We start from the raw sequence: 16,129 nt of genomic DNA on the forward strand, positions 1-16,129 counted from the left end.
GCCACAACCAGCAGCTGAGACAGCTCTGCGTTCTGTTGGGAACGCAAACCGGCCCCGGCGACAGCGGCAGACACGGCACAGCCGGCCGTGCGGGGAGCCGGGGAGCACTGGTGCCCACCGGCCTCAGGCGTCCCCCACGCACACCCTGGTAACCAGGCCCCTTTGTGACGTCACTTCCGCCACGCGGTTCCGAGCCCGCCCCTGCACGAGCCTGTGACACGCGCTGTCCTCGCCACCCCCCACCTCGGCTCGGTTTCCGCCGGGCCACCTCCGGATTTGAATCCATGTTTATAACGTGTGATGATCAAATCTGGGTAATCAGCGTACTCATCACTCAAATAGTTTTCATTTCTTTGTGTTGGGAAAATTTAAAGTCCTCTCTTTTAGCTATTTGAAATTATCTAATAAATGGGTGCTGACTCTAGTCACCTTACAAAGCTATAGATCACTAGAAATGGTGCCTCCTATCGAGCTGTAACTTTGTATCTGTAACCTCTGCCTTTCACCTCCGCCCCCTACCCTTCCCAGCCTCTAGTAACCACTATTCTGTTTTCTACTTCTAGGGGATCAACTTTTCTTTTGGCAATTTTTTAAAGGAAATTTTGTGATTTTAATTTCTTTCAGAAGAGCATCCTTCCTTAGATATCTGCCAAGAACAAAAGTGTTTTCTTTGGACTAACTTTGCCAAAATAGCCATAGAATGTGGCAATGGAAAGAGCCATGAGACACTCTGGGCTTCACCTGGCCCAACTCTCTCTTTATAGGTAATGGAACAAAGGTCTACAGTAAGTACACTACCTGTCCAGGGTTGTTTAGCTATTTAGTGGCAGAAGAGTGTCATATTTCGAGCTCTGCTGAATGTCAGTGAAATGCTCTTTGTTTAAAAAAAAAACTTCACAGAGGAATATTTTATATATCACGTAATCCACCCATTTCAGGTATGCAATTCACTGAGTTCTAGTAAGTTTATCAAGTTGTGCAGCCATCACCACAAATCAGTTTTAGAACATTTTCACCACACCAATAAGATCTCCTGTACCCAGTTATTTTTTCTTTCAAATTTGATTGGTTATGAATATTCATGGGATACAAAGCTGATTGTCACCGTTCATGCCCAAGCTGTGATGGCCAGATTCATACTGACCGCATGCCCGTTACATTTATTGTATCGCATTTAATGACTTTCATATGTTGAACCATCCTTGTATCCCTGGGATGAATCCCACTTCAGGTGCCTGAAACCTCTGCCAAGTTTCCCTTTTTGGTGCCCATCGGAGCTAGCCTGTGCCACTGGTTCCCATGGAAACAGATCCCTGAGACACCTCCTGCCTTGCAGCATGGACAAAGCACTTGCTCGCCCTTTCCTTTTTTTTTTTTTTTTAGCCAGCCACTTAGCTACAACTTTCAGGTCCCCAGGGGAATAAAAGGAGGACTGTTCCAGAGGGGAGGCAGCTGCCCAGGTGTCTGGCCCAAGCTTCCAGCCCACCCTGCCCCCTGGGGAAACGGGGGGAAAGCCTCAGGTCAGGGCACAGCTCCCCAGGAGCCCCTTGGCCTTTCAAGGCCAGGACAGCCCTGCTCCTGTGGCTCCCAGCACACTTCCAGGAGCCCGGACGCGCTGAGCGTTTGGAGTCTTCACGGTGGACTTGGGAGGAAGGTGTCTTTATCTCACTCTATGGATGATGACAGGGAGGAGACCCAGAAAAGTAAAAGGGTTTGCCCAAGTCACAGGCTAGAAAGTGACAAAGCCGGGACATAAAGCCTGTTCCTTTCATCCCAAAGCGAGCATGGCGGTCAAGATCCCCCCCAACCGATGATACACCCATGTTTCATACGTCAGCTTGGAGACTTGCTGATCACACTGCCCAAGACAGGCCTGGCCTTCCTTACTGTATGAACTGAAAAGGTAGGACCAGAGAAGCCCACCCCCAAACCAGTGCTGCCCTCTGGAGAGTCACCCTCCCACTGCTCAGAGGCGCTTTCTTCGAAGTTAACAAGCTGTGCAACCAAGGTCAGGACGACTGCCCTGCCCACTGGGCGCCCCCCCCCCCCCGGCCCTGGGGCCTTGGGAACCTCCCACTGCAGCAGCCAGCCTGGAGGGTTCCCCTCATACAACACAGATGTGAACGTGCCTGCCCCCTGCCATGACCCTCCCCCTGCCACTGGGTCCCTTTCCGGGCAGGAGGGAATGGGGATCGAGGACGCCTGAGTAGGCTCCTTGCATCGGCCTCAGCGGTGGCCGTGCTGTGGGCACATGGCCATTAGCAAAGTCCCCAAGAGAGAGTCAGTTTTGCAAGAGTCTTTCGCAGCTATCAGACCCAGAAAAGGGGAGGAAGGCTGCAGGAGTGCTTGCCCTGTTAGCTACGAGCTTGAGCCTGATGGGTTGGAACTGTGGTTTTCCTCCCACGGTGGCAGGAGCCCGAGGCCAGGGCAGTTTGGAAGTGGAAAGGGAAGGAATCATTTCAAGCCTGGATGAAGCCTGCGTTTCCTTATGTTGCAATAACTGAGCACTTCACACTGGAGGCGGCGGTAACGAGACGCGTTAGCTGACCAGGGTCTCTTACTCTCATCCTAGGCAGGGGAGGGGCTTGGCAAGCCCCACCCACAAGTCTTGGGGTCTTCTGGACCTTCCTCATGACCCCCTCCACTCCAGGCCCAAGTTCAAATCCCTCCTACCCAGGACCCCAAGCTGGCAGGTGGAGCCCTTCCGTATCTTTTCCTCAGGCCCTTTCTACTGTTGGGCCTGGCTGAGGGCCAGAGAGAGAGAAATTCCCCCTCAGGGTTTGGGCCCTGCCCCACCAAGAGCCCCTGCCTGTGAGCAAGGCCCCTCTGGGAGGGGGTGCGTCTCACCTTGCACGCGGTGCCCGCTCTTTAAAGAAGCTCAATAAACACCTGTTGCCCCACAAAGCCTCCTCTGGATGCCACAGAACTCGGGGATGTCACCAGGACACTGAGCCAGCACAGCTGTGGAACTGGAAACCACTTACAGCAGCTTTATTTGTGTCCACCTCTGGCCCTTGAAACCTCTTCTGCTGGCCAGTCCTCCCACGGCCAGATGGAAACCTGACAGGCCCAGGCTGCTTCTTGGTAGGGAAATACACGTGGTCTCCACCACTTCACGTCACACAGCACCGCTCGGCTCACGTCCAGGCCCAACGATAAAAAGGGCCTGACGTCATCGTCAAGTCCCTGGCTTTGAAGTGGAGGCCGCTCCCGCAGCTCCGGCCTGGTGGGGTGGGAAGCCTCGGCCGGGCAGCAGGCGTGGTCAGCCCCCAGCTGAACTGTGCTCTGGGTCTGGCGGAGGTTGAAAGCTACACCTCTTTCTCTCATCGGCATCTCCGAGGGTCTTCAGAGCCCGGCCATTGTTCCCACTGTCCCCCTGACTAGGATATTTTGTGTGGGCCTCAGAGAACCAAGGAGCCCCTGACGGGTAGTGGCAGCCCCACCTTCTCTTGGCCTGCGTCTGTTCACTGTCCAGGCTGCCTCCTGGGACTGGGCCTGTGAGATTCCACGCCGACTCTCTCACACGAGGCCCGCACCTGGGCCGTCAGCCCTCTCCTCAGCTCCGCCGTCAAAGCAGCCAGCCTGTCTCTTGCCCTCTAGACTTTGGGGTGGGGGTGGGGGTGAGGCATCAGTCCACTGGATTTCTCCACCTGCGGAGGACACCTCAAAGCCTAAAGCCCTCTTCCTCTGGCTTGATGTGAAGGAGGGCATCTCATCTCACCCTCTGGTCTCAGCTCACCTCCCTGAAATCCCCTCCTCTAACCTCAACACCTGACTCCTTGGTACCCTTGGTGTGGGTGAGGGTTCAGGCCATCTCTTCTCTAAATGCGGCATCAATGTGGGCAGAGGTCAGGGGCTGGGCGGGGTCATCTCACTGCCGGCCTCCCTCCCCACATGGTGCTGTGGTCACCAGTGTTTGTAAGAAGGTTGGACGCTAACTGCTCCATGCTTGTCCAGAAAGTGCAAGGAAGGATTTGGGACCATGGAGAAGGGGCCCGTGGTGTGGACCAGGCTGGCTGCCAGCCTCCTGGTTTGGTCCCTGGCATTTAGGCTCAGAGAGACAGGGTGCTAGGAGGTAAGAGGGGAGGCCCAGAGGGTAGGGAGGGACACTGGCCACAACCACCCAGCGCAGGGCCTCAGGCTGACTCCAGAGAACTCAGTTATGTCCTGAAATGCCACCATCGTACGTTGATTCCTTTGGGTAAGTATTGCCTTTGCTATGCAGCCCACATCCAGTCTCTGCATCCTAGTTTCTCAGCCATCAGGTAGATAAGCAACAAGTCCTGTCTCTCGGTTGATCCTTGTAAAGCGTTTAACACGGTTCCTGGTTGATACTCATAGCTCGATAAATAAATGTTAACTCACACTGCTTGTCCCTTCGGGTAGCATGGGCAGGCTCTCGCCCACCAGGCGACCCTCCCTTAGCACAACTCGGCCAGCTGGAGCTACCCTGGCCAGTCACCTGAGACCTCGGATGCCTTGGCCCATCTGGCATTTCTTTGGCAGAATCTTCCATGGGGCATTTTGCTGGGTGGCAAGGCTGGAGCGTCTGGCACAACTCCCAGGGTCCCCAGTCTGTCACTTCTCCTGCCACAGAGACAGCAAGGACACTTGGTTCAAATCTCCTTGGAGACAGGGCCTGCTCCCACACACCCACAGGGAATGGGGACTGGCAGTGCCACCAGGAGGAAACCTTCAGGGCCACTAGGACCAGGGGACCTGAATCCAAAGTCTGGCGGAGCTTCAACTTATGAGAACTTGAACCAGCCGTGTAACTTCCTGGAACTTCATCTGCTCAACCACAGATGATAATTCACCCCCTTCAGAGACGTCTGAGATTGTGACCTTGAAGGGGCTCTGCTTCACATATACAGTAGCATTAGCATTGTAGAATTCCAGGATTTTAAAACCAGAGAAAGAGGCAATCTATTTTTCTCTGTGGCTATTTCTGTTTCTTTATCCACTGCCGAGTGCCACCCCCTCCCCAGGTGACCAGTGCCCACAGTGATGCTCTCCAAACGAACCTCCTTTGTAAAGCCAGTGTTCAATTGGCTGGGCCAATGTTCCTGGATACTAAATTCCAAAAGTGGCAGCCTTTTCCCATTCACAGGGTGGGGAAGATCAAAGTCAATTTTTTAGGACCACTATTTCTGACAATGATGGACCAGATCACTTGGACCAAATTCCTAGCTGAGGACAACTTAAAAAGCTGCTCAAATGTGTGTGTGTGTGTGTGTGTGTGTGTGTGTGTGTGTATGTGTTTGTGTGTATACACATACATTCATTCTGAGCAGCTTTTTAAGTGACATATATTTATTTTTTTAAAATATATATATATACATATATTTATATACATATATATATATACACACATATATATATATATATATATATTTAAGTCTGACTGAGGGTATCAGGAAGCAAACAGGGCAGTGAGGAATCACAGGCCAAGATCTGCGAAAGAAGGAAACCCAGAAACATGTGCCTGGCTTCTGGGGCTACTTTCTCCCTAGAGGGTCTGCTGATTCCCGAAGACACTGTAAAGATGCTGAGCAGGGCTTTCAGCAACTTGTGGGGCTAAAAACTAGGTCCACCAAGAGGAGGGTGTGCCTGGCAAATCTTTCATGCTTTGTGTTTGGACCCCAGAGGGCTTCGCCCTAGGAGTATGAATGAATCAGAGGTAGATCAGCCCTCAAGGCACTGCGAATCATCTCATTTCCTGCAAGTGGATTAAAGTGATCCTAGTGTGCTAGATCCTAAGCACCTGCTGCATGTAAACATAATCCTCACAGAGGAAGATAAGTTCATCCTAGGCCTCAAGTTATTTCTCCAGGTTTTCCGATACAATACGTGGTACTCAATCAAAAATAACCAGGTATGTGAGGAGAAGAGACAGAACTAATAAACATAACCAAGAGAAACAACAGACACTAGAAACAGATTCATGGGGACTCCATAGAAGGGAGTTACTGAACTTTAAAATAACTATGTTTAATATGCTCAAATATATAAAAGATGAGATAGGCAACTTTGATAGAGAACTGGAAATGATTTTTTTAGTTGTTTCTTTTTCATTCGTTTTAATCTCATCAATTGCAATTTAAAATGCCGGGCGCTACTTTCCCTGCACAGGGCAACAGATGAGTAACAAGCAAAGAAACCCCTGGGAAAAGACAAAAGGAGGCAAGTGTTTTGCATTCAAGGACACTCGTCTGAGAATGTGCTTGCAGCAGTGACAATACATTGCATGTGCACCATTTCTAATCCTAGTAGAAAATCTGTTACTGGCTTATAAGGTGCAATTAAACATAGACACTCCCTGAGACCCAGCAGACCAGAATCTTAAAGTGCTTTCTGCCTTTGAACAAGAACCCATCTCCCTCTTCCCTTGTGCCCACCCAGACCCAGCTCTGTCCCTGGCCCAGACAGCGATGGCACAGATTATAGCTCCCATCAGCCGAGCGTTTGTTCTCTGCCAGGCCCCTGCCAAGGACTTCCCATGCTTTGTCACAACCTATAGCAGGCTATGACTATTCTCCCCCTCTTATAAATGAAGAAGCTGAGGTTTAGGGAACCCACATAACACGTTCAAGGTGCCCCAGCTAACAAGCGTCACAGCCAGGCTGTGAATCCAGGTCTGCCTGCTCCCGGCGGCATGCTCCCAGGTGGGCCCCACTCCCCATCTGCTGGTTGCTGGAATAATCCCTGGATGCCTAGAGTCAGAGGAGGCCTTGGAATTCTCCTCTCCACAAACACTCATTAAGACCAACTGTGTACAGGGCCCCAGGCTGGGAGACCTGGTTTCAAGGACCCAAGGCCAAGGCTTAGGGCAGTGAGAAGACTTTAATGGATCTGAGGTCTCGCTTCTCTTCCTCTTCTTCACTTCCGGAACTCAGGGTCCAGTATGCAGGGATGACACAGAGATAGGCTAGGGAGGACCCTAGGCCACATGCACAGGATAGAGAGAATAGTGCAAAATCCTGTTCTGGCCACCAGATCCCTCCTGAGAAAGCTGGGTAGGGGCCACTATGGCCCAGGTCCCGAGTCCTTCCCTTGGGAGCCAGTGGCCAGAGAGGAGCTGAGGGCCAGCACTACCGTTTCTAACCCGAGTACAGGCAGACAGGAAGGCTCAGCCTTCAGACAGGCCTTCCTCACCCCACCGGGGGCCAACAAATCCACACTGGGGCTTGTGGAGGGTCCACGCCTTGGGGCAGTGAAGGGCTGGGGCCATGAGACAGAGCCCGCAGCCAGCCCAGACATGGGCCATGGTGGCCTCTGCCTGCTTGGTGGCTTTACCTGATTAGTTTGGTTGGGCAGGAGGGGTCCCTGGGGGCCAGCAAGGTAGCATTGGGGATGAGGTAAAGAGGAGACAAGGGAGAAAAGGACTTCCAGGGAGGGAGAAAGCAAAGGGCTGGGGAGGGTATAGGAGAGAAATTGTAGCCAGTCGGGGGCTGGATGAGGACGGGAGCAACGAGCTTGGAGAGGGGCAGAGGGAGGCGGGAACAGGGGCAGGGCAGATGGGGACAGAGCAGGGTCGGACAGGGCCTCTGTCCCACCCAAGGGAGCCCAAGCTCTTCCTCGTGCGGATGCATCGCACAAGGAGGGTAAGCGGTGGACACCTAGAGGAACCTGTTGGCCCTGCAGCACAACAGAAGTATGGTTTTGAGAATGAATGAAGGGTGGGTGGGGCATGAGTGGAAAGGGGGTGAGAAGGGAATGGGCAAGATGGGGCCAGGTAAGGTGAAGTCAGGGGACGATCCAGGCCTGGACGCCAGCCTGGGCTCTGAGGCAAGAGCTACAGAAATCCTCAGGCTGAGTCAGGGGAGGACAGACAGCCCCAGGGTTCACCTTGCCCTGTTATGGATTAAAAACAAAGCAGGTGAGGCGGAGGGAGGAGAGAGCTGGGCTCCACCTGCCAGTGCCACTGCTGGGCGGGCTGCTCACAGAACCCAGACCCCGCAAGGTCCCCAAACCTGCCTGCCCTCCTGGGCCCTGAAAACCCCCAATCCCAGCCCTCTCCCTCCCCACCCCCTCAATGTCCCAGCCCCGAGGAATTACGAAGGTGGGAAACTCACCCAATGGACCCTACAGCTTCACGGAGGCGACCCGGGGGATGTGGAAGAGCTGAGTCTCCTCAGAGCTGGTGGAGCTGCAACATCACAGGACAAAAGTCAGTGAGCCTATGGCACAGACTCTCAGCCCCAACACAGGAACAAACCCGGAGCCCTGATGCTCCCACCTCAGAAGCCCCCCAGGGGACAGGGATGTTCTGCAGCAAGAAGGACTGGGGCAGACATGTGGGAGAACTTCCTGGCCCTGGAGCTCCTCAGAGTGTGTGGCTCTTCAGGGCGAGGCCATGAGCCTCCTCTGCCTGGAGGAGGGGCTGTGGCAGGGGGCCGGGCCCGGTGGCTGGAAGGACACCTTCCCAGGCCCCGATGCTCCCCGCAGCCCTGGCAGCTCTGGAGCCTGATGGTGGCGATGGTTGCACAAGAGTGTGACTGTAAATACACACTTAGGAATGCTTAAGATGGCACATTTTATGTTACATGTATTTTACCATAATTTTTTAAAAAGTGGTTGGAAGAGGGAACACTTGAGGAAACTTTCAAGTTTTCCATATTATTTGACTCTTCACATGAGAACGTGTTCATGGAACCCTTGCATGTGTAAATAAGACAAAGGGGAAAACTAATCATATAAAAAAAAAAAAGAAGAGAAATTTGCATGGCTCCCGGGAAGGAAAGGGAGGGAAGGAGGAGAGAGGGGAGAGAGGGCATCAGCCGGGAGCGGCACCTGAAAGTCAGAGAAGGGAGCCTTATGGAACGGCAGGAGAGGGTTCTGGAGAGAAAGGAACACCTAGAGGGGCTTTTTAAGTTGTCTGGCCGAGGACGTGTGCCTCTATACAAGAGCAAAGCCACTGCCAGCCAGTCCCTCAGGACAGCGATTCGCTTTGCCAATGAACATGCTCAAAAAATATTTGAAAAGCTTATCTTATTTAAGATATTGCTTATCGATCTTCCCTGAAAATCCCAGTGAGGAGCCTCAAGTTGCCCACAACCCTCCTCCTGTTACGACGAACACCACACCATCCATCATATGCACAAGAGGGCAGGGATGGCCCTCTGCAACCCAGGGCGTCCCCAGAGGCTGGGGGATTCTGTAACAGAGTGAAGAGTGAGGACGCAGCCTGGAAAGCTAGTCCTGGGGAGAGAGTGGAAGCTGCTCCTCAGAAGGGGAACCTGGGCTGTGCCCACATGGCTCTGAGAGGCTGACGGCCAGCATCCTAGGGATGACCCCCGCTCTGAGGAGCGCGGCCGTTGTGCACACAGGAAATGGCACAACCTCGTTTCTTTTGAAAGAGAACTGTTTCCTGGGCTCTTATGTCCTGGGAGTGCCTGACCCTGTCCAGGCTGCCCACTGTACACACACAGCACTCAGGGAACAGCACCACCACAAGCCGCAGCCCCCCACAACACCGACCTTAACTTCAAAGGCCTGTCGGGGGTGGAGATGGGGACGAGCCACAAGGAGGCCTAATGTTGCCTCAGTGAATCAGTGAATAGAGCCGTTTTATTTCTGGTCCTCCACGGGGCATTTTATATGAGCAGGATGTTAAAACACCCAGAAATCAAGATCACTATCTTCTAACATGTAATAAGATTAAATCTGGTAGCACCATACGAACTTTCAAATAGATAGGTATCAGAATCTTTAACTATTTGGGGGAAAAAAACATGAGATATTGCCTACGCTATCATTACAACTCTAAAAATATGAAATAAATAAGCAAGAACTAGAAAAAACGGAAAAGTGTCAGGGTAATGGGATTTGGGGATGTTTGTCTTTTTCTTTTTTTTTTCTTTTTTTTTTTTTTTTGGTGTTTTTGGTGTCATACCACGACCAGTGTTTGCTGAATGCCTACTCAACAGTTTCTCATTTAAGCTTCACAACAACCCGCAGCAAAGATGTTACCTGCGTTCTATGGATGAGCAAACACGAGCACAGCTAGGGAAAAAGAGATCACTGGAGATAAGTGCAGCAGCGCTGGCTCTCCACCCTGGGCCCGTCTTTCCCTTTGTCCCCACGAAGTGGCGCAATTTACAAGGAGGTGCCCTCTACTGGGCTCAAATCAGTAGTTTGGATATTAGAATCCTGTTCAATATTTTAGATTGCACTTATCCATATCGAAAAGGCAGAGGTTAGACTGGGAAATGCAGGAGCTGACGTGTGTATAAAGGGATGTGAAAAGAACTCAGTATGACTTACAGCAGCAGTTCTCAGACTTGTTGGTCTTATGGACTCTTTGCACTCAAAATTATTGCGGTCCCCAAAGAACTTTTACGTGGGTGAGTTATATCTATTGATATTTATCATATTAAAAATTGTAACAGAAAAATTTTCAAGTATTTATTAATTCCTTTGAAAATAGCACAAATAAATCCCCTAAGTATATCTTATAAAAATAACTGTTTTCCAAAAGAAAACAAAAAACTAGTTAGAAGAGTAACATTATTCTGCATTTGTCAAATCCCTTTAATATCTGAGGGAATAAAGCTAGATGTGGAGCACAAGAGAGTGATGACAAGCTGACACCTGCCAGGGACCTCTTCTTCTGTCTATCTCTGAATCTGCCTGAGAAAAGATCTGTAGATGGTTATGGCCACAGCCTCATTTCCACTTTTCAAATATGGTGCAAGTTTCTTTCTTGGCCAATTCTAATCTGGAAGAATAGAAGGAAGGGAATTGTGGAAAATGTAATTAATTCCCAGCTTAGCTGCAATGACAGAGTACAAACCACCAGAGTGGAATGCCACATATTGTCTTTTTTCTAAGGCATAAATATGACACTTACCAAATTATTTTCTAGATAAGAAGTATCAAAGAATTTTCTAGAGAATTTTCCCCTATTTCACAAAAAAAAAATGCAAAAAATGAGAAGAAAATCTCATTTATTTAGTTAATGCATACCACCCACATAGGCTCTATAGTGTAGAATGATTTTTTTTTTTCTCATGGATTAAAACTCTTAATGTTACGGTCACATGGAAATCATCCTTAATTTTAACCTAAAGATTGCTTGGTGCATATTCTTCAGATATTTCAAGCAAAAATTAGCAGTAATGTATTATTTTTATCATCAGAAAAATGTTAACGGTCAATCATACACACACATGCATAAACATATAATAAACACATCTCCATGTACGAAAGCACTTCAAAAAGCTCAGGGAAGATTCATATTACCTTTCAATGCTATTTTTCCACAAACATTTTGAAGTCCTCAGATACCTGTATATGCAGGATTTCATATGGCTTTCTACCTGTATACAGTGCTCACTCTTTTCTATTCATAAAAAGTTTAAATTAGAACCGTACAAGCATCACTATGCCCTCCTTACAAGTTTCTTCCTAGATAGTAAAGGACTATGAAACACATAAACACTGGTTAATAATATGCTTCATCTTCTTATCATATCTTCTCACCACAGACTTTTCCATTGCGGTATGTATAGAGGCTTAGATTTCATGTTTTAAGAGCATAAAAATATCCATCGACAGCAAGTTTTTATAAATAGAGGGTCTTGAAGGGTCTTAGATCCACAAATTTTTTTTGGTATCTTAAAAAATGTATTATTTTGTTTAACTGACACCTAACAATTGTACATATTTATGGGGTACATTGTGATTGTTTTACTTAAAAAACTAGCTGATTTTATTATTATTATCAAGACCAAACAAGTCTTTAAATCAATGAAAACTTAATTAAGCATAAAGTTACTTTCACATTTGTCTACAACGACAGTAAATACAGTTCTTGGCAAAAAGACACAGCCCTTGGAGTTTAAAACATCCCCAACTGCAAGATTACCTAAATAAAATTCCCATTATTGTTTATGCAATAGTGGATTAGTTAATCAAATTTAAATAATTATACAATCTAGGATAAAATAAAACGGAAACAATTTACTCATAAAATTCATATGTAAATCATCTTTATTTAAAAACTAGTATCCTGAGAATTATAATTCCATCAAGCTTCAATTTGAGCAAAAAAAGTAGGTAGTTCCTTAAACTGAAAATAAAAGATAAGTCAAAACTATTTATGAAGAGAGACCAAAAATATCATCAGGTTTCTTGCTGTGGTTCTGGATTTCAGGAGTAGACTCATTTGAGAGCGGAATCGACCCTGAAGGGAACTCACCCCTACTTTCAGAAGGTGGGGATGGAGGTTCAAATCCAGCTCTTAGAGGAACATAAGGAGGAAAACCCCTCAGTGAAAAGACATTTCTCATTGCAAATGGAGGTGGTGGCTGGACGGGGAAAACACCTGGTAGAAAATAATTTCGAGGAGCTCCATACATGCTTCCTGGAGGAGGTGGAGGAAAAGGAGGTTCTCTCCTCATGAATGGACCCCTCATATCCACTGGAAACAATGGACCTCTGATTGCAGGAAAAGGTGGAGGAGCAAAGCCAGGGCCAGTTGCTTCACTTTCAGCAGGCACAGATGAATGAGGCACATTTACATTACCAAGGTCGTCTTTGGTATCATCGCTACTGGATTCCGTTTGTGAAGACTTTGGCCCATCCACTTTATCCACAGAAGGCATATTAAAACTTTTGAGTTCTGCTGGTCCAGATGGTCCACCAGGATTAGAATCAAGTCTGTCTTCCCTTTGTGGAAGAAGAGCTGGATCAGAACATGGTTGGCCTGGTGGAGGGATCACCGTCCTCCGGTGCTGTTCCCGTGGAGGTGACAGGAACCCAGATGGAGGTGGTGGCCGGACAGGGAAAACCCTTGGTAGAAAATAATTTCGAGGAGCTCCATACATGCTTCCTGGAGGAGGTGGAGGAAAAGGAGGTTCTCTCCTCATGAATGGACCCCTCATATCCACTGGAAACAATGGACCTCTGATTGCAGGAAAAGGTGGAGGAGCAAAGCCAGGGCCAGTTGCTTCACTTTCAGCAGGCACAGATGAATGAGGCACATTTACATTACCAAGGTCGTCTTTGGTATCATTTCTACCGGATTCCTTTTGTGAAGACTGTGGCCCATCCACTTTATCCAGAGAAGGCATATTAAAACTTCTGAGATCTGCTGGTCCAGACGGTCCACCAGGATTAGAATCGAATCCGTCTTGACTTCGTGGAAGAAGAGCTGGATCAGAACATGGTTGGCCTGGTGGAGGGATCACCGTCCTCCGGTGCTGTTCCCGTGGAGGTGACAGGAACCCAGATGGAGGTGGTGGCCGGACAGGGAAAACCCTTGGTAGAAAATAATTTCGAGGAGCTCCATACATGCTTCCTGGAGGAGGTGGAGGAAAAGGAGGTTCTCTTCTCATGAATGGACCCCTCATATCCACTGGAAACAATGGACCTCTGATTGCAGGAAAAGGTGGAGGAGCAAAGCCAGGGCCAGTTGCTTCACTTTCAGCAGGTCCAGATGAATGAGGCACATTTACATTACCAAGGTCGTCTTTGGTATCATTTCTACTGGATTCCGTTTGTGAAGACTGTGGCCCATCCACTTTATCCACAGAAGGCATATTAAAACTTTTGAGTTCTGCTGGTCCAGACGGTCCACCAGGATTAGAATCAAGTCTGTCTTCCCTTTGTGGAAGAAGAGCTGGATCAGAACATGGGTGGCCTGGTGGAGGGATCACCATCCTCTGGTGCTGTTCCCATGGAGGTGACAGGAACGCAGAAGGTGCTCCATGAGAATCGGTTAACCTATCACAGCCCGATTCTCCTCTTTCATTGGTCATCTGATGGTCCAGAGTATTCTCTGGGCCTCTTGAGCCTCTTCCTCCTCCTCGCCCTGGAGTCAAAGGTGCGAGTCCGAGTGGAGAGAGAAAAGCTCTCGTTTCGGATGAAGGTCGACCCACTGGTGAGGCACCACATGGGGAATGCTCTCCGCCAAATGCTGTATTTGGAACATCAAGTGCAGAAGGATCTTTTTTGAAAAGTTCAAATTTAAACTCTTTTTCAGCTAATTTTTCTCTCTTGTAAACATTTACTTTCCTTAAATACCTGAGGTGTCTTTCAGCAGTCTCAGCTGCCACCCAGCTGCCATGCGCTTCTTTCTCATAGGCCGTCAACTGCCCTTGATAAGAACGAACGCTTCTCTCCAATTCTCCTTCCACATCTCCGGCTCGCCTTCTGTAGGTCTCCAGTTCCTCAGCCGCATGGCTCATCTTCTCTTCTACTTTGGAAAGTTCCTCCTCCTTCTCTAACCGGTCCTTTTCCTCTACTATTAATTTCCTGTGGAGTTTCATTCCATTTTCTTGATACAGTTCAGTCATTACTTGAAGTTTCTGCCGAAGCTTCTGATTTTCACTTTCCAACTGTGTGTTTTCTGACTGTAAAGATGCTCGTTCAGTCTGGAGATCTGTAATATGCTCTGTAAGCTCTTCCTTTCTTTTATCTACTTCAGACAACTGAGTGTAAATTTGGTTTCTTTCTCCTTCTAGGGTTTTGAAAGAAGCATGTAACCTAGCAGCGTGAATCAGTTTCTTCAAAGCTCCTTCTGGTGGATCATCTAAGCGAGCACCATTTTGTGATTCACTCTTCATCTCCAATTCCAAGTCATCAGCCATCATGTCTTCTCCAAGCACAGCAGCCCAGTCTTTCATCTTGAGCAAGCGTTCAGTCAGAGACTTGATGTGATTTTCTTTCTCACTCAGAACTTGTTCTGCGTGGACTCTGGAGTCTTCAAATGTTATTTTCTGTTTATGAAGTTCACTCACTTGTTCTTTCAATACTTCCGCTTCTTGTAAAAGCTGTTTCTGGCTTTCCCGAAGTTGGGAATTTTCATTCAAGGCATCTTTTATTGCCACCTTCAGACGTTCTTCATTCATTTGAAATATTTTGCAGATTAGTTTGGCTTCAGCTACTTGTGACTGGATGGATTTCGATTCATCTTCTAGGGACTGTATCCTTTTTGAAATATCTGCCACCAATTCGTCTTGCTCACAATGTTTAGATTTCTGTTCTTTTAATTCTATTGCTAGAGAGACTATTTCATCCTCAAGTTTAGATTTGGACCTGCTCAGCTTTCCATAGGTTGCCTCCAAGCTTTGTGCTTCTGTTGACTCCTTCTCAAAGCTGGCACCCTTCACAGCTGACTCTAAGCCTTCATACTCCTCTTGAACAACGCTGAGTTTGTCAAGTAGTTTACATTTTTCTTCAATTAGTCCAGAAAGCTTTTCAGCAAGTCTTTTCTCTCTTCCTACATACAGCCGGCTTCTCACCGATCGAACACTTCTCCACAAAAACAAGAGAATCAAAAATGCAGTAAGAGCCACACATGTCACCAGTTCCCATGGAAAACCAGGGCCCGGTCTCAGGTCTTCAGGCCATGCTGCCACAGTCCTGCACAGCTCTCCCAGGACCAGCCCCAAGTACGGCTGAGGGGCAGCCCCGGGCACCTCCATGCCGCCGAGGCTGCTATGGCTGTGGCCGCGGTAGCCACGGCCTGGCCAGGCCACAACCAGCAGCTGAGACAGCTCTGCGTTCTGTTGGGAACGCAAACCGGCCCCGGCGACAGCGGCAGACACGGCACAGCCGGCCGTGCGGGGAGCCGGGGAGCACTGGTGCCCACCGGCCTCAGGCGTCCCCCACGCACACCCTGGTAACCAGGCCCCTTTGTGACGTCACTTCCGCCACGCGGTTCCGAGCCCGCCCCTGCACGAGCCTGTGACACGCGCTGTCCTCGCCACCCCCCACCTCGGCTCGGTTTCCGCCGGGCCACCTCCGGATTTGAATCCATGTTTATAACGTGTGATGATCAAATCTGGGTAATCAGCGTACTCATCACTCAAATAGTTTTCATTTCTTTGTGTTGGGAAAATTTAAAGTCCTCTCTTTTAGCTATTTGAAATTATCTAATAAATGGGTGCTGACTCTAGTCACCTTACAAAGCTATAGATCACTAGAAATGGTGCCTCCTATCGAGCTGTAACTTTGTATCTGTAACCTCTGCCTTTCACCTCCGCCCCCTACCCTTCCCAGCCTCTAGTAACCACTATTCTGTTTTCTACTTCTAGGGGATCAACTTTTCTTTTGGCAATTTTTTAAAGGAAATTTTGTGATTTTAATTTCTTTCAGAAGAGCATCCTTCCTTAGATATCTG

The 16,129-nt window shown here is 48.7% G+C and overlaps 1 protein-coding gene across 1 annotated transcript; it reads right to left on the bottom strand.

The window, feature by feature from the left end:
- Positions 1 to 14,549: 14,549 nt before the first annotated feature.
- LOC134362723 (melanoma inhibitory activity protein 2-like) lies at positions 14,550 to 15,431 on the bottom strand (the record flags this gene model as incomplete). Its single annotated transcript, XM_063077934.1, has 1 exon — positions 14,550 to 15,431. A coding segment is annotated over exon 1 (882 nt), but the record flags the coding sequence as incomplete, so codon positions are not given.
- Positions 15,432 to 16,129: the final 698 nt, after the last annotated feature.

Source organism: Cynocephalus volans, chromosome 14, assembly GCF_027409185.1.
Source record: "Cynocephalus volans isolate mCynVol1 chromosome 14, mCynVol1.pri, whole genome shotgun sequence".
Lineage (NCBI taxonomy): Eukaryota > Metazoa > Chordata > Mammalia > Dermoptera > Cynocephalidae > Cynocephalus > Cynocephalus volans.